We start from the raw sequence: 19,745 nt of genomic DNA, 5'->3' as shown, positions 1-19,745 counted from the left end.
AGGTGCCACTTTAAACTCTGAATTAAGAACATCTGTTAACTTAGAAAGAAGAAAAAAGCAGAGTTTTTAATTTGGTGCACTTAGGATCAATATTAAATTCGTATCCTGTCAAATAATAATTAAAATAAATCAATCTTTATTAATTCCATCTTAAAATAAATGTGTTCAACAAGTAGGCCAAATGTTGATAAAAATAATGATAGATAGTGCATGAAGTTAGGGTGTGAGAGAAATATATTTTTTTATATATTTTTAAGACCTTTTTATTAAAATTCCCTCTTCACCACTGATCACTGTCTATAATTTCACTGACGATTAGTCCTGTTCCTTATTAATGCAATTATGACGACTTGTATAGAAATCAAGTCAGTGATTCCAGCGCCCTGTATCACTTTTATTAAGTATGAAGGAGATGTGATTATAGTATGCTAGTAACTAAGTGGATTGGTAACTGATGGTTGTAAAGATGTCATATATGGATATTTTTGTTCCAACTTAGTTTTACCAATGACTGCTATAAAGATTCTGTTATTGCTGGTTATAGGATTACAATCCTGGCTTTTTTTTTTTTTTTTAAATAACTACACATTTATAACGGAGTTTCTCCCCTGTTATTTACTATGTTAATTCGGGTTGTGTACAATATCCCCACATGTCGCAGCTTTCACTTCAGCATAGAACTATGGGCATAGATCTCAGCAGAGATGTGATGTATTGCAAGTCCCGGATTTGAGTTTAGCACAAATCTATAGGCATAAGTCTCAAAAGAGATACACTATGGAGATACACTGTAATCTTGTTCTAGTACTTTTCTAGTTATGTGTCTTACAACTCACTAGCAACAGTGTATAGATTCGGCCCCTTTGGTATTCACTTGCAAATGACCAAACACTTATAAGGATGTTTCTCCCCTATTGTGAATATTGTGACTGTTATATTTCGGCACTGTGATCGCTTGGGCTGTGTTTATCCACAGGTTATCTGTTATTAATCTGGTATTCTAACCCACGGGTGTAAAGCGCCAGCCAGGGAGTGGCCTAACCGAGGAAGGCCTGGTCACACCCCCTTAGAAAAAAAACAAAACCGTCTTGTAGCGCCGGAAAGGGGGGCGCTGGGAGCCCCCAGCCCGGCACAAATCCACGGGGGTTGGGGGGCATGATCAGTGTGCTGGACTGCTGAGAGGTAGGAGGGAGGAGGGGGGGGGGGCGGCGTCGAACCCGGGCCCCTCCAGCAAGCCCGAGCCTGGGTAATTAGTACCTGCTCCCACCCTCATGGTGCCCCTGTTCTGACCGTCAGCATCCTGACAGTCGGGATCCCGTACACAACCCGTTTTTACTGCCAGTAAGGCTTCTTAGCCATTCCTGAAATATGCCAGCAAACAAAGTTTCTGGCTGTTGAGATTGTAAGCAGTGATGTTTTAATAATGCAAGATACAGTGTAACAACTTAGTGAAGCAGTAAAGAACAGGAGTGGCTGTAGTTACTTTTATGATCAGAGTTCAATGCGATAAACTGCTTGCTCTGCAATGTGCTGATTCTTTATTACTTTCCTATGCAAATAAATTCTTATAGCTACGGCAAAAGGGGAAGCTCTGGTTAATGTGATCAAAGGTCAGTGTGATAAGCAGTCTGGTCTGCAGCTACTGTCCTTGATGAATTTTTTCAATAGACACTTTGGGCCTGATTTAGAGTTGTATGCAATGATGATGTTTTCGCAGTGGAGCGATTATCAGTCATCTGCGCACGCGTCTGAGTCACACTGCGCCTGTGTCTGAGTCACACTGCGCACACGCGTCAAGGACCATTACCATAGCCGTTTGTAGCAACTATTTATTTTCAATGTGATTGATAGTCATGGAGCGTTTGATGGAGGTAACTGGGAGTGGCAGTAAGGAACGCAAACGTGTCGTGTCTGTGTTAGGGGCGTGTCTCACCCTGAGACTGTGAGCCAGTACACAAGGAATATGGCTCCGGCATCTCAATTCCCACATCCATTCTGCGCGACCATAGAGTCACTCAGGGCTGCAACAATTGAATGATCTGTGACTGCTGCTGCGTCTTTGTACACAGATGCTGCAGCATTTTATGCAGATGCTTGGATTTCCAAAGCCGTGGGCGGGCATCTCAATACATCTTCCAGCAGCTGCGGCATCTGCTTATTTTCGCATCGCAGTTGTGTACACAGGCGCAGCAGCGCAGGCATTAGCGTACAACTCTGTATCAGGCCCTATAAGTGATAAATAACTTAGAGCCAGCCTTATTTAGAATGAGGTACAAATCCACCTAAAGGGCTTATGTAGACTTGGACACAAAGGCAATTTATGTTTTTCTTTTTCCTGCAAACTGCACTTTATCTACTGCTCATGTGCTCCAAAAATTGTTGTGGCAACTGGGATGCATTTTTCATTTACTACTTGTGTTTAGAGAATAAGAATGGTGGACGGAGCTGCCATGTAAGCACGGCCAATGTACAGTAAGTACATGTTCTAATACTGACCATTGTCATTGTTATCCTTATTGCACACCTAAATCATTAAAAGTCTTCTTTTCTTGTGCCCTACAAATTAGGGTTAAAAAATAAATAATCCTGGACTTGTAACATGAATTAAAGTTGTTTATCAGACCATTAAAAAAACCGTTGTGATTGGCTATTTTCATATAGTTATTGTTGCCTAATAGAAGGCTATGGGCTTCTTAACGTAGGTTTCCCCGAGAGCGATCCGATAGGATTGTGCCCAGTGTCCCCCGTAGCTTGTGCATGCGTTAGCCGATGGACATGCAGAAGGACTCCCGGGTCATAAACCCGGAAGTCCTAACGCCACAAAGGACAGCTCTTATTGGAAGAGCTGTCCTTTGTGGTTTTAATCGGAAATCTTCATGAATACAGCACTAATAAATGTTGCTATGCATGTGATCAGTGGCGGGATACATTGCTTTTAAAATGCAGAAACATTTTATGTAACGGGTCATTCATTATTATGGGTCTGATAGGGCCACATAATATTCAGCAAAAAAGTTTTCAGAGTTTGCCTACAAGAACAAAAGCCATCTTCAGATGGCGCTTGTTCTTGGAGTTCCGCTCCTTCCTAAGGGGAGGAGGTCCAGGGTTGTGAAAAGGGATCAGAGAGGATCCCTCTGCTGTCTCCTCATTGTGTACACAGCAGCTTTGCTCATTCGTGACCTCAGGTCACACATGTGCAGAAGCCGGCAACGTATCGTTGCTACTGAAGTAGCAGTGTTACTAATTGCAGGGACTGCTGCTTTTCAGAGCAGCGAGTTGGATACTTAATCATCCTGCCCCCGTTGATGAAGAGGTCCCTTAGAGAGGAAGTCCACTAGCAGAGTCCAAGGTAAGAAGAAATGGAGAAAAGTTTGATGGTGACAGAGATGGGATTATCAATGGGAATATAGATAAGATAGAGTAAATATGTAGAGAACAAAAGCTGGGTCTCCCGCAAGCAAAACCTGAATTAGAGGCTGGTGACTTGTAAGTTAGAGAAAATTACTTGTTGTTAAAAAATTTTTGTTTAGTCTAGACACTTGGGGCCTGATTCAGACATGTGCACTAAAGCCACCGCTGCTGCAAATTTGTACATACTGTAGTGCCTGAGTGAAATTTATGCAAATGTCACAGACTTGTACTGAAGTGCTCACAGGCAGCTTTGCAAATCCAATCGACTGCGTAGAAAGACGCAGCATAGATCACGGATAAGTACATTATTGGCATCCTGAGTAACCCTATCGGACTCAGGATGGCCAGGGGCACCGAGAGGGGGGGTTGGTACCAGCGTCGGTAACAGGAATCTTGGGCCCGGTACACTTATCTCTGGGGCCCCCTACCTCCCCAATGCCCTCCGTGACCCCTTCTCCAAACACACATGCCAGGTCCACACACACATACACACACAATTGTTACAGACAGAGAAATGTACACACGCATATATATATATATATATATATACATACATACATACATACATACAGTAGCGTTCCCGCTAGGCTGTTTTAGCGGGGCGCGGCGCCCTGCCCTCCTTCTGGAGGGCAAAAAGCACCCTGCCCTCCAGGAGGAGGGCAAAAAGCGCCCTGCCCTCACAGCCTGCGGGAGCCGTTCTCACCCGCGGGACGCAGTGTCCCGCGGGTGGAGAAACATGCGTCACCGCCGGAGAATAGACGCCGGGCGCATGCGCCCGGCATCTATTCTCCCTGTCTGCAGGGCTTGGGGGCTGCCCGGCATGTCCGTAAGTGCCGGGCACGCCCCCAAGAGTGACGAAAAGGGGACGCGTCTTATAGACACGCCCCTTTTTCTGATGACCACGCCCCCTTCTCGGGCGCGCGCGCGCACAGGCATGCCCTCTCTAGCTCCGGCGCCCTGCCTCCCGCCGGAGCTAGAGGGAACACTACATACAGTATATATATATATACACACAGTATATACACATACACAGACATATATATATATATATATACACACACACATATATACACACACACACACATATATATATATATATATATATACACACACAGCTATATATGTTAAAATGACAATAACACAGTAACTTACCTCCATGCTTGGTCTTGGCTTAGTCGCTTCATTTTCAGCTGGACCACTAAGGAGGTGGAGGAGGAGTGTGGGGCTGGGGGAATTGGGAGTGTCACGAGTGGGGTGGCCGGAGGTGCTGCATGTGGGGGGGGTGGAGGTGCCGTGAGTGGGGGGTCGGAAGTGCTGCAAGGGGGCGGGTCGAGGGTGTCTCTAGTGGGAAGGAACAGGAAGGAAGCAGGAGGGACCCAGGAGGAGAAGGTTGTCAGTGGGCGGGGCTTCGGCAGGACTGCTGTAACAGCAGCAGGGCCCGATGTTTATTCTGTTCCTGATCGTCAGGGCCCCTCTGATCCATGGGACCTGGTATGGGTGTCCCTTAGTCCCCCCCTGTTGCCCGGCCTGGTTAGTAATGATTACTGGGGCTTGCTGGAGGGGCCCCAGTCTGACTCCGCTACCTGTCAGCAGCCCAGCACACGCTGTTGTGTGCTGGGCTGCAGTGGGAGACTGAGCAGTCTCCTTTGTCTGTGGGGGGGAGTGATCACACTGATTGGGCCCCCCCCCTGGATTTATGCTGAGCTGGGGGCCTCACAGCGCTGCCAAAACGTTCTTTTTTACCTGAGGGGCTGTGGTCTCCCACAAATAGGACATGCCCCCTTCAGCTGGGCCAGGCCCAGCTTTCTACAGCCATGAGAATGGCTGGGGAAACGGAGATACCGGAGACATTTTAATGCTTAAGGGGTCGCAGTCAGCGACACGCCCCCAAACACTCGCGACATGCCTGCATATTCATCATCACTATCCTGTTACCTCCCCACCAAACACTCCCTGACTGTCAATTACTCTGCGACCAAATAAAGGCTGCGACCAACGATGGTAAAGAAACTTGATCCATGCGCAGTTTGACTCAGGTGCATGCTCAGATCACCGGTAATCGCCCAACTGTGTAAACATTGACACTGCGTCCATCTCTGAATCAGACCCTAGGTCACTTCCTAAACTCTGTTTAATTAAAGTCAGGCAAGTCATAATATTACATTTCACTATGATTTGATGTTCTTGTCCTGCTGGATTACTTTTTGTATAATGCGCATTCGTCTTCAGTTGCTGAGAGCGGGCGTCTCAGTCCTTGCACGTTCAGACATATGGCAGTTCACCGGGGAAGGAGTTTGTAGCAGCGTTAGACGTGCAACCAGCAAAATGAGTCAATATCTAACTATGGAGACTGTTTTCTCACTACCTGTACTCATCACAATAAACTGTTGAGTATAATAAATACTGTAAATCCTCTTTTGTTCAGCAAGTAATCCTTAGTCCAAGTATTATTATATACAAACATTGTTTGAAGAATGACAACAATGTATATATCTTGTTTTCAGAAAGAAACAAATGGAATCACATATTTTTGAAAATCTTGAAACTCTTGTGAAGAATGTGGTTTGTACTAAGCCGGGGAGTCTTACAGAATTCCTCTCAAAGTTTCATCATTACATGCCAGCAATTGTGTAAGTCTATACACTACCTAATGAAATGTCTGCTTCACCATAGAAGATGTGTAAGATTACATCACAGACTCTTGAGCTTGGAATCATCTATACATCATTGAACCGGAAATAAAACATGCTTTGCCAAGTTCAGCATTTACTGACCAGTGACTCCTAGTTCTGTGCAGGATGCAGAACTAGTGCATGATGTGTCTTACAGGGTGAGGTAACACACTATACACTAGGGAAGCAATCATGCACACCTCTATGTTATTCAGAGCAAGACTGACTAACCGAACAAAAGTGCTCTTCCCAAAATGTTGCACTGTTTCACCATAAGCTTTTTCCACCAAATAAAGATTTTTCATCTAAGAAAACGCACAATGCCTGCATTTTGTCCTGTAGGTACTCAGGATTTCCTGCACCCCAATATCTGAAAGCAGTTTACAGGAACACATCTAAATGGATGCATATACATTTAATAACCCAGGGTATTGCCATCCTAATATAAATAACACTTAAAGTTGATGCCCCTTTATGTTACATTAGAGTGTATATATTTATTACCCTACTCTGACCAGCTTCACTCAGAGCAGAATCTATATACCATGTATCTAAAGGGCAGGACACACAATATCTGAATCTGTCCCCTTCCTTCCCATTATGTATAACCAGTGATATCTAGCCTGACAACAAACCCCTTTGCATTGCTGCCTTCAACTCATTCCTTCAAATCCAACAATCAATGTGCACCTGCATTCCTTCTCATATTCCAATAAGATAGTGACCATGCAGTTGCACTGTCCATTCATCCTCTGTCTCTGGTGTTAATTTCCCTATGCTTACAACACAGTACCTCTCTTAGCTCAGTATGTTCTTCTGACCTGCTTAGCTGTGTTACCATGACCGACAGAAGCTACCACTGCTCTGTATGCCTCCCTTGCCCACAATCTCTGGCTTATACTTTATATAATTGCTAGTTTCTACTATTCATAAATTCTGTATGTTCATTTAACTCATTCAACTAAGATAGCATAAAAGCAATTAATTTGCAATTGGTAAGAACAATGTGTCTTTCTTTACCTTTATGTCTAGGGGAGACCGTGAAGCAGTGAAGAGAATTGCCTATGAATTTGTAGAAATGAAAGCTAAAGAAGGAGTCGTGTATGTAGAGGTCAGGTACAATCCTCACCTGTTTGCCAACTGCAAGGTGGATCCCATCCAATGGGGGCAAAAAGAGTAAGTGCTTTAGTGACTGTGACAATGTAATCTATGCTCTAACATGATCTGTCTTCTCTATGTACATGGAGCAATACAAACAGCAGCTTATTTATAGGTACTTGCATATGCACTCAGGACAGTCTCATTGCATATACATTTAAATGCATCTCAAGATGCATCCGGCTAAAACAGTAGTATTTCCCAGGGCGTACGTGAGGCGTAGATGTATTTACGTCCCACCATAACATTTTAAAAGAGCAGATCTGGCTTGCAAGTGTTAATAATAAATGCAAAAGCCTGATTTCATTATTTATTCACAATTTTCTTCCCTGCAGCTCATATGGAAAAAGGAAATGTCCATTAAATAAGACGTATAGATGGCTGTGACTTCATATACTATAGCCAGTAATAACAAAAATGTGAGAAAGTAAAACCTCCCCTCAGGAAAGCGCTGCTCAGTCAATTATTAGATAACAATCTATTTAATTGTTTAAAAATACATATTTAAAACATAATAATAAAAAAAATACATAAAAAAAGAGAAAAATATATATTCAGTATCTAAAAGTTCACAATAACCTACAACCTTCTCAATATTTTGAATAATTGTATTATTAGATCCAAGTAAATGTTAATATTTGTCCATGTTAATAATTCAGTCATGCAACAATTATAAGAGAGAATCCGGCCTTTAGGGATGTTAGTAAATAGAACTCTGTCTCTATTGAGGCTTGGTTAGGGTAAAGTCATTATATACCATGGTAACATATCCGTCTCAATTATGTAATCCTCCCACTTAAAGTTCGCTACAAACTTTCACCTGCAGCTGTTAGTGTTGCAGCCTTGCAGGCCAGTTCAATCCCATAAGCGGTTTATTGAACCCAGGTACCGGGACTTTAATACCCCTTTTACACCTAAATTCTGGGTCTGACCCGGAGTTGGAACAAAGTTCCTATCCGGATCAGACCCGGAATTTTGCCGGCGCTGACTCGGGATATTCCCGAGTCAGCGCCGCTCACACCGCAGTCGGGTCTGCATAGACCCGGCTTTTGCGGAGTGAAAGTGGACGCTTGGAGATGACGTCATCTCCAAGCGCCACTGAAGCCGTGCCAGTCCATGCGATCGCGAAGCGATTGCCCCTTGTACATATACGTCTCACTAGTGTGAGTGACAGGACTAACCATGTGTGGGTGGTGACAGGGGTTGGTCGATGGAAACGAGTGATGGTGCGAACGCAGGCGTGTCTGAGCGTCTTAACGCCGTTTCAGAGGCGGGTGTATAATTAAGACGCAGCGTCATAGTACACGTCACATGTCTGAATTACACACTGAAATACTCGCAGTGCTTGCGGTACAAGTGCTGCATATGGATCCGATGGTACTCGATGTTACCGATTGTTGCATAAACTTCCTGGAGATGACGTGTGTTACTAAGGGAAAGTAGGCTGGTGGGCGTCTAAATACACACCACGATCATATGCCAGGACATAGTGGGGGTGCTAATGCCTTGCCGTGCGAACGCGGGATTTGCATACTTTGTCAGAGTGCAAACGCATCTAACCAGCGGGTCTGAATCGGGCCCTGAGTTCCATCAGCCACTATGTTCCGTTACCTGTCAGCACCACCGTAACTATACTGCATACAAGTCTACACTGAGCCGCACTGTACATGCGTCAAGGTTCATTAACGTAGTTGCTCGCAGCAAGTATTTGTTTGCAGTGTGATTGACAGCCAGGGAGCGTTTGGGGGTGGCAACGGGGAGTGTCGGCTAAAAATGCTGGCATGTCATGACTGTTTTGGGGGCGTGTCGCATCCTGCATCTGCAATCGTATACACATAAACATAGCTCCGGTGTCTCAGTTCCTTTGCTCATTCTGTGCTACCATAGAGTTACTCAGAACTGCTAACATGACATGATCTGCAACCGATGCTGCCTCTTTGTAGTAGGGATGAGCGGTTTGAATTCTGTGGAATCCGAACCGCTCCGATCATCATGGATCCGAGTCCACTCGAGTCATGGCTTAGGTGTTCCCGCCTAACTCGGATCCCACTAAGAGAACAGAACATCATTCTCCTGATGTCAGATTCTCGCAAGAGTTTGGCTCTACATAAGGCACCGAGACCGGTACTCAGCGTCATTTCTACCCAATGCTTGCAGGCATGAAACAAGGAGTTCCGTGCTGCAAGCATGAAAGCACAGATGCATGGATGGATCTCTGTCTGTGCATCTGTGCCTAATAAAAATTAGTAAACCTGTGTAAAAAATAAACGGTGACCCCTCCACCAAAGGAGCAACCAGTCCCGGGCTTTAATGACCCAGTGCTGGTGGTGCAAGATACGGGGGACAAATGACAAAGAAGTCCCCCGTACTTAAGTACAACCAGCACCGAGCTAGACAGAACCAGCCTTGGTTTCCAAAATACGGGGGACAAATGACGTAGAAGTCCCCCATACTTTGAGTAACCAGCACTGGGCTGTGATCCGGTCCTGGTTCTGGAAATACAGGGGAATAAAATGCGTAGGGTCCCTCTGTATTATCCAGAACCAGCACCAGACTTTTTATAGCGGGGGGCTAATGCCTCAGCCAGGGGAGCCCTTTCACCAGGCCCCCCAGCATAAGAATTAACCCTGACCGCTAGTCAGCCAAAGCCGGGGATCCCTGGGGAGCTGGGGAGCCCCCCAATAAAGGGCACCCCAGGCCCAAGCTGATAGCCCAGGGCTATCCCCAGCACCCCTGGGTGGTGGGTGCCGGGTTGATTATGTGGTGTAGTGTAAATAAAGTATAGTAAACATTGTCTTTACAAGTAGAACTGCAGGTCCCAGCAAGCCTCCCCCGCATACTGGTACTTGGAGAACCACAAGTACCAGCATGCGGGGAGGCTTGCTGGGACCTGCAGTTCTACTGTAAAGACAATGTTTATACTCTTCTTTTTTTACACTAGTCTACACCAGGAGTGGCGGGGATAGCCCCGGGCTATCAGCCTAGGCCTGGGGTGCCCTGGAGAGGGGGTCCTCAGCTCCCCAGGTGGTCAGGGTTAATGCTTCGGCTAGGGGGCCTGGTGAAATGGCTCCCCTGGCTGTGGCATTAGCCCCCCGCTATAAAAAGTCTGGTGCTGGTTCTGGATAATACAGGGGGACCCTACGCATTTTATTCCCCTGTATTTCCAGAACCAGGACGGGATCAGAGCCCAGTGCTGGTTGCTCAAAGTATGGGGGACCCCTACGTCATTTGTCCCCCGTATTTTGGAAACCAAGACTGGTTCTGTCTAGCCCGGTGCTAGTTGTGCTTAAGTACGGGGGACCCCTACGTCATTTGTCCCCTGTACTTTGCACAACCAGCACTGGGTCACTAAAGCCCGGGGCTGGTTGCTCTTTTGGGAAGGTGTCACGCCATTTTTATTTATTTTTTTTTACACAGGTTTTCATTTTGTAAACACAGCAGCACGGATGTGTCTCACTGATCCCGTCTGTGCATCTGTGTTTATTTTTTTAAAGACAGATGCATGCATCATGGATATCCCTGATCCATGCAAGCATCTGTCTGCTATCCTGCACGATCTAAAGATCGGCAAATCTTAAGATTGTGCAGGATAGATCTTGTGACGCATCGCTCAGATTTTGCTGCATATCGTGTCCTGGAGTGCCAGGGAGCTGCCGGGGAGAATTCAAGGGAATTGCTCACATTGCTTAGTGTGTAGGCACCCTCACAAGTCACTGTGCTGGCAAAGTGACTGTGTATAGGGGGCACACTGATGTATGCTGCGCTATACTCTGCTGATTAAAGTGTTGAGACTCACAAGTGGCTGTGTGTACAAAAAAAAAGTTTAAAAAGTAAAAAAACTTTCAAGAAAGTTAAAAGTTTGAAAAAAAAAAAACAACAACTTATTTTATGGTGCTGTACCCCACTGTATACAAGCAACGTGACTCAATCGGGCAATAGCCCTCTGTGTGTATAAGCACCATGATTCCTTGGGCAATAGCCCTCTGTATGTATAAGCACCGTGACTTCTTGGGCAATAGCCCTCTGTGTGTATAATGTCAGGGCTCAGCCGGGGATTGGCTCCTGCTTACCGCGCCGCCGGCTTCCCCTGTCATCCTGGGTGGTCGGGCAGCTTGCGCGACGGCGGGGGAGAAGCTGAGTATTCTCCCCGCATGCAGTGGCTTCCTGGTGGGCTGGTGTCCGGCATCGCAAGTCCGGACATGGGCGCCGCCATGACAGTCGGCCCATGTGACTGTATCCTTCTCCCTGATAGGTCCGTGATCAGCTGATGCTGTGCACCTGTCTAAGGGTTCCCCTGGATACAAAACTGTTCCACAGGTTCCAGGAAATTGCCTGAACAACGGTTGTCTCCTAGCGTGCTATAGTGAGTTCCCGGTCCAGGTTCCTAACCTTCCTTGTAGCAGCAGTGTTATCATCTCTGCCTGTGTGCCTTCCGTCCCTGTAACATCCGTGCAGCAGTGTATACCATCTCCACCTGTGTGCCTCCCGTCTCTGGTGAATATCCGTGCATACCATCTCTACCTGTGTGCCTCCCGTCCCTGGTGAATATCCGTGCAGCAGTGTATACCATCTCTACCTGTGTGCCTCCCGTCTCTGGTGAATATCCGTGCAGCAGTGTATACCATCTCTACCTGTGTGCCTCCCGTCCCTGGTGAATATCCGTGCAGCAGTGTATACCATCTCTACCTGTGTGCTTTATTTCTCTGGTGATTTCTCAAGTAACCGTGAGTCTCCATCTGTACCTCTTATTGTTATTTGATCTACGTGTCAAGATATACTTATTATACATATAGGGTATTGTCAGTGCCTAATTAGGCATTACCTCTCAGGGCCACGGGTATTTGTGTCTCTATTCCTGCAGGGCTCAGGTACCTGGTCAAAGGACAGCGACCTGCTCACGGGGTGCAGCTAAGCCCAAATCCCAATTGGGGGGGTCACTGGCGAACACCATCCTGTGGGTTAGATTCCGCACCTTTGCCCAGGTCTCGCCAACACTCAAGACCTGTGGATGAGGAGAACTTATATCCAAGCCCCTCGTCTCCACTTCCTCCCACAACTTAGGCCTTCTACGTCTCCTACCCCAGTCTCAGGCGTGACAAATAAGCACCGTGACTCCCTGGGCCTTAGCCCTCTGCGTATACAAGCACCGTAACTCCTTGGGCCGTAGCCCTCTGTGTATACAAGCACCGTGACTTCTTGGGCCTTAGCCCTCTGTGTGTCCATAACACACAAATACTGTGACTCAGTAGACAGTGGCAATGTTTCATAGATGCGTTTTAAACTGCGGTGTCTGTCGCTTAGTAACCAGCCAGCTCACTGTAGCCTTTGGCCAATAATGGTGAAAAAAATATTGTGAGGTGGTCTAAATTGACTGTAAATGACTGGAAACTAATGTTATTGTGGTTAATAATAATCTAGGATAAAAAAAACCCCCAAATTATGTGATTTTAGCTTTTTTGTAAACTTTTGTAAAATAATCCAAATCCAAATCTAAAACCAGTCACGGCATGTTTGGCAAATCCAAATCCAAAACCGGACGACGAATCAGAACCAAATCCAAATCCTGCAAAAATGGTCCGGCGCACATCCCTACTTTGTACACAGTTGTTTGGATTTGCGTCTCGATACATTCCTTGGCATCTATGACATTTACATATTTTTGTAACTGCAACTGTATGGGATCGCACCTGCGGTGGCAATAGCGTACAACTCTGAATCACGCCCACACTGTACCATTGTATATCAGCGCAGAGCAATTTGGAGAATTTTTTGCCAGTGACAATTAATTCACAGCATGTATCGGCAAAGCGACACTGATGACAGCTGAGACCTATTATGTGGCTGTGGGTTCTGGAATATCAGTGGTCTTTGAACTGTGTTATCAAATAAGATAATATGACCAGAAATAATTTTCTGCAAATGAGCAATGTCATTCGTAAGACCTGTAATATTTGTTTTAAATGTTTCATGCAACAAAATGATTTATTGATTTATTGATGTACATACAGTATTAAACTTGTACTGTATCTTAGAGCTCATTCAGATTAGAGTTGTTGTGGAGGATTTATTATTGGAGACAGATAAAGGGGGATATTTATCAAAGGTTGGAGAGAGATTAAGTGCCAACCAATCAGCTCCTAACTGTAATTTTTCAAACACAGTCTGTAAAATGACAGGAGCTGATTGGTTGGTACTTTATCTCTCTCTAAATGATGTGTGTACCCAGCAATCCGATGGGCCACCTCCCCCGCCGACGGGCCGACATATCAGGCGGCTGCTACACATTAGATGATCCGGTACCCGACCCCCCTATATGTCGGCCCCTGCTGCAGCTCAACCTGACGATGTGGCTGACGACCCCATTACACACTTGACGATTTGATCAATTTGTTGTTCCGATCTGTCAGAATCGGACAGATCGTTAAAAATATTGCTAAAGCGATGTGTGTATGCGGCGATATCGTCAGCAGTGGGCCCGGCGGGGGTGCCGGCATCAGTAAGTGTATACACACTTACCAATGCCGACCAGCGACAGACGACAGCAGGGGGGGGAGTGGGACCATGCTGCATCGCTCACACTATCCCCAGTTTTCCTGTGACCGCATCAAAACACATATCAAGCCACACATTTATGTGAGAATATCCTCTGATATTTATATTATCTATATGTTAGCAGATAGTCCCTCTTCCTGTTTTTTTTCCTTTTGCCCCCCAGTGGTGTCTTTTACTACTATCTCTCTCTGTATAATATATATCACCTCTAATATCAATTGAAATATGTAGTAATCAGTAAATCAGTAGTAATATATATATATATATATATATATATATATAGTGAAACCGCCCTAGGGTTCGCATCCAGTGGGCGGACCTGACCCCCGCCTTACTTCTCCAAAATGAAAATAGGGATAAGGATAGGAGTGGAGATAAAGATAAGGTTAGAATAGATGAACCAAAGAGTGTTATTATATAAATTATGTTATGGGTTGATTAATTCTGCGGCCAAATATCATATCTAATTATTTATATAATACTGAAATGGAATGACTATAGGCCGTATACCTGTGCACATCTGTGGTTTATACACACATTCTAGCTATTTGTGTATGGGGTAGGCGAATGTACATACATATACATATCTATGAAGATTAAAAACAACTATCTATGAAAAGCTAAAAATTAAGATAGAAGGCAGTTTACTATTATTCAAAAAAACATATATACCTATGAAAACAAATGTGGTGTGTTTTTGAGTGATGACATGGTCTGTAGTGGTTGAAGTATGTCCACTAATACTCTAAGGTGATATTTATATCTATATACTGTATATAATATGAAAAATAAAAAATACTAATAAAAATAAATTATGAAGTCCTGTTGGTTATATTATTATGATGATACTATATATATATATATATATATATATATATATATATATGCAGCTAAGGTGCAGCACTCCCTTATAAAAAACCACACAGACCACCAGGGAAATAAAGGAACGTTTCAGTACTTTAAGTACTATCTTCAGCCATATAACAATTACAATAACAGCTTACCTTAAATACATCCCCCACCCAATGTGCATAAAGTGTGGCAATCAGGCCATGCTGGACTAAAAGTGGTGATTGCTGATGACATCAGCAAAGACCGTGTCATCAGTAAGAGACACAAATATCACCATAGTAACAAATACACAAATAGGAAATATACAAAAATGACACTGCTAGCATAAAGATAGCAATACAGGTAATGAATACACAGGCAAAACAATGCAATATCCAATACTCATCACAATAATATGTACATTTTTAGAACATCCTATAGCGGAGGCAAGCTAGATTATGTTTAAGGACCACAAAGTGGCGAGCCACAGGTTGGTCACTGGTACCGCATGACAATGCAGCGCGAATACTGGAGCGATGCATTGCCATGCTCCAGTATTCGCGCTGCATTGTCATGCGGTACCAGCTATAGGATGATAGACTATGTTCCACCCACAAGTAGAGGAGGTGACAGGAATCGTTTATTATTACAATATGAGGCACGGTGGATCCATCGTTTAGATGTGGTCGCGCCTCGTGGATTGAACGAATCATTAACATTGTCCTGTTTTTTATATGAATCATTAACATTATCCTGTTGATGATATGCATGTCTGTTACCCTTTATATGTTTCATATGTTTCCATAGCATTTCTGGTTGTCATGGTTACTGCTATGTGTTTGAGTCTAATATTAGGTGAATTATTTTAATTCACACATGTTCTAGTTTTGTTCTAAAAATGTACATATTATTGTGATGAGTATTGGATATTGCATTGTTTTGCCTGTGTATTCATTACCGGTATTGTTATCTTTATGCTAGCAGTGTCATTTTTGTATATTTCCTATTTGTGTATTTGTTACTATGGTGATATTTGTGTCTCTTACTGATGACACGGTCTTTGCTGATGTCATCAGCAATCACCACTTTTAGTCCAGCATGGCCTGATTGCCACACTTTATGCACATTGGGTGGGGGATGTATTTAAGGTAAGCTGTTATTGTAATTGTTATATGGCTGAAGATAGTACTTAAAGTACTGAAACGTTCCTTTATTTCCCTGGTGGTCTGTGTGGTTTTTTATAAGGGAGTGCTGCACCTTAGCTGCATATTCAATCCTTTTTGTGCGGGCACCCCTGCAGGATATGTATCGTTTTTTGGAGTGCCGGACCTCTTGAACTGTGTATATATATATATATATATATACATATATATATATATATATATATATATATATACCTAGTGATGAGGTGAAAAATTCGTCATTCTATATTGGTATCGCGCTATACTATAGAACGACACATGTTTTTTCTTTATATATGTCATAATGTTTTTTATACTGATACACGGTTTTAATTGTACAGTAGGTAGTTTTATTATGTCAGTAAAGTACCACTAAAGAGTCTGGTCTCTGTTGTAATGTCTACAAGGTTTATTCTATAAATTAATTGCTACAACAAATCGACAATCTATGAGACAAAGCGCATATAACTATTGTCAAGTTTTGGTACACAATTTTGTAGTTCGAAGATGATCATTTTGTTTTTATTTTTAACTGATACGCTAAAAATGAATGCACAAAAACCTGTTTACTGTATATCTAGAAAGCGAATGAAGTCCTAATATGGTGAATTTGTTGGCACAGAGGTGATCTCAGTCCAGATGAAGTGGTTGAGCTTGTAAATCAAGGACTGAAAGAAGGAGAAAGAGATTTCAACATCAAAGTCAGGTCCATCCTATGCTGCTTGCGGCATATGCCAGGTAAGACCCGGTCAGCCATTTTTCTGGCAGCAATCTCTTACTTGCTTTATTACGAATTCCTTATTTTTCAAGTTATTTTACCAATTTCAGCACATTAGTGCCACAAGATGGCATGCTCCTTCCCTCGCAGAGGATACCTTATAGGTGTACCATACCCTCTCCAAATTGAAGAACCAAAATATGGCCTACATAACTTAATAAAGCCTGGGCGAGTACCGGAGCAATTCATCATTGCTCCGGCGCGGAGAAAGCTGATCCGAAAATCAGCTGTCTCCCCAAAGCGCTTCACTGCTCCTTCCGGAGCAGTGAAACAAGTGCTGAAGCGTGACGGGTCTGAATCAGGCCCAGTGTGTGCCAGGGTGTCTACTTCTAGCCATTGGAACAAGACAGTTTGACAGAATCTTACCTATAGGGTTTTACTCACCAAGATAAGCATCTTTCTGCCAGTAATGTATGTCCACATTCAAATTACATTCATTTGTGTTTACCACAGATTGGTCACCTGAGATTGTCGAGCTCTGTAAGAAGTACCATAATGACACAGTGGTGGCCATTGACCTGGCGGGAGATGAAGGTTTAAAGAGTCAAACTTTTCCTGGACATCTCAGGGCTTATGAGGTCTGTAACGTGTAAAAAGAAAATGCTCTTATTTACAAAGATGATAATATGCTCATGAACAACACATAATTAGCGCATGCACGTAGCTGACATGTAACATTATTGATATAAAGTACAGCCTTCTATAACTTTATGCCTCAATTTCCAAATAAATCATGTTGGTTTAACCACTGTATTGCTAGGGGTATGCAGTCGGGAAGCCGGCAGACGCAATACCGACGGCCGGCTTCCCAACGGCTTTATCCCGGTGAGGGTTAAATGACAGGCGTCTAAATCTAGGAGCCTGTCATTTTACCGATGCCGGGAGACCGAAGAGATGCCGGGCGCCGAGTGTGGACAGCTGCGGAGGGGGGGGATGGTTAGGTTTAGGGCCCCCTGGGGGGGACTTAGGGTTAGGCACCCCCCCGGGGGATTTAGGTTTAGGCGGCGGGGAAGGGGGGGTTAGGTTTAGGCACTTAGAGGGGGGATTAGGGTTAGGCACTGGGGGGAAGGTTAGAGTTAGTAACTTTAGTAACCCTGCGGCTCCCACCATTGAGTACAATGGAGGAGCCGTTCATTGGCTGAGAGGCGGGGCCTGACCTCTCTCAGCCAATGAACGCACAGACACGGAGCTTCAAAGGATGAATCCGCGTCTGTGCGCTTCATTCGGGAAGGAGTAATCAGTCTGGTTAGACTGATTACTCCTTAATGCGAGGGTCCAGTTTTTTAGTTTTATTGTTTTAACCCATGGATGCCTACTGGAGAAGGGGACCACTGGAGGTAAGATAGGTGAGTGTGTGTATGTATGTATGTATTAAAGTTATACTTTGTAAGGTGTGTGTGTGTGTGTGTTTCTTGGGACATTTCTTTACAGGTGAACTACAAGTCCCAGTGAGCCCTTAATGCCCTGCATGCAGTGGCGGTTCTAGGGGCTCGCTAACAGGGATGTCGCCCGGAGCGCCGGCCCCTAGAGGGCGCCACTGAGTCCCCGGGAGAGAAAACAAAAATCCCAGTAAAAGAAAAAAAACAGCGCCGGACTCCCCCCAAGCTAGCCGCCGCAGGGAGGCTCCATTTGCCGGGGCGACTGCTGATATTTGTTATCAGCGGGCACCCGGCTCTCTCCCTGCAGCGGCAGCCGAAAGACGGAGCTCACTCCTGAGCTCCGGCATCCGCAGAGAGCACTATGGGAGGGACGTCTCTCCCATAGATCCATGGTGGAGCCGCGGTTGGACCGGACGGCAGCGGATGCATGAGTGGGGCTTAAGGTAAATATTGTGTTTGTATTTTAATTGTAATTTTCAGAAGCACCAGCACTGGGGGCATGGCTATAGGGGGGATTACTATAGAGGGCATTACTACTGGGGGCATGGCTATAGGGAAGCATTACTACTGGGGGCATGGCTATAGGGGGGCATTACTACTGGGGGCATGGTTATAGGGGGGATAACTAATGGAGGTACTACTGGGGGCATTACTACTGGGGGCACTACTAATGTGGGCATTACTAATGTGGGCATTACAACTGTGGGCACTACTATAGAGTGCATTCCTACTTTTGGCACTACTATAGGGGGCATTCCTACTGTGGGCACTACTATAGAGGGCATTACTACTGGGTGCACTACTGATGTGGGCATTACCAATGGGTGCATTACTATAGGGGACATTACCAATGGGGGCATTAACACTGTGGGCATTACCACTGCGGGCACTACTAATGAGGGGACTGCATGGAGGGCACCCCTACCGGGGCCATTGTGTAAGGGGCACCACTGATGTGGGCATTGTATTAGGGGCACTACTATTGTGGGCCTTGTGTATAAGGGGCACTAATTTGGGCATTGTGTAAAAGGGGCACCACTGTGTATCATAACATGAATAAGTTACTACTGTGTGGAGTAATTTGAATTGGGGATAATGTATTATAAAGGGAATTACTGTGTGTGGCACAATGTATTATACAGGGCTTTACTGTGTGTGGCATAATGTATTATACAGGGCATTACTGTGTGTGGTATAATGTGTTATACAGTTTATTACTGTGTGTGGCATAATGTGTTATACAGGGCATTACTGCATGTGGCATAATGTGTTCTAAAGGCCATTACTGTGTGTGGCATAATGTGTTATAAAGGGCATTACTGCGTGTGGCATACTGTGTTATAAGGGCATTACTATGTGTGGCATAATGTGTTATACAGGGCATTACTGCATGTGGCATAATGTGTTATAAAGGGTATTACTGCATGTGGCATAATGTGTTATAAAGGGCATTACTGCGTGTGTCATACTGGGTCATACAGGACATTACTACATGTGGCATAATGTGTCATACAGGGCATTACTACATGTGGCATAATGTATTCTAAAGGGCATTACTGTGTAAGACATACTGTGTAAGTTGCATTACTGCACATGGCAATTATTCACCACGAGGGGAAAGCTTGGGGGAAGCCCAGCACCTAAGTAAGTGCTGGGCACGCCCCATAGTGTGATGAATTGGGGGTGTTCCGCAAGGACACGCCCCTCTTTCAGCACGCACAGAGAGATGCAATCTAAAAATCTTTTTTTTTTTGGGGGGGGGGGGCGGACGGGCGCGGCGCAA

General features: G+C 44.7%; 1 protein-coding gene across 3 annotated transcripts in view; it reads left to right on the top strand.

Moving 5' to 3' along the window:
- The window catches only part of LOC148524163 (adenosine deaminase-like), a 48,894-nt gene that overhangs the window by 15,859 nt on the left and 13,290 nt on the right, over positions 1 to 19,745 (top strand). For all 3 annotated transcript variants that reach the window (XM_088472217.1, XM_088472218.1, XM_088472219.1), the window contains 4 exons: positions 5,916 to 6,041; positions 7,116 to 7,259; positions 16,428 to 16,543; positions 17,037 to 17,161. In XM_088472217.1, coding sequence (XP_088328343.1) covers positions 5,916 to 6,041; positions 7,116 to 7,259; positions 16,428 to 16,543; positions 17,037 to 17,161 — 511 coding nt within the window. The remainder of the gene's footprint in view (positions 1 to 5,915; positions 6,042 to 7,115; positions 7,260 to 16,427; positions 16,544 to 17,036; positions 17,162 to 19,745) is intronic.

Source organism: Taudactylus pleione, unplaced genomic scaffold (genome assembly GCF_031769625.1).
Source record: "Taudactylus pleione unplaced genomic scaffold, aTauple2 ptg000121l, whole genome shotgun sequence".
In the NCBI taxonomy this organism is placed as follows: Eukaryota; Metazoa; Chordata; class Amphibia; order Anura; family Myobatrachidae; genus Taudactylus; species Taudactylus pleione.
The sequence above is the reverse complement of the archived record's forward strand: the minus strand, read 5'-3'. Positions and strand labels throughout refer to the sequence as shown.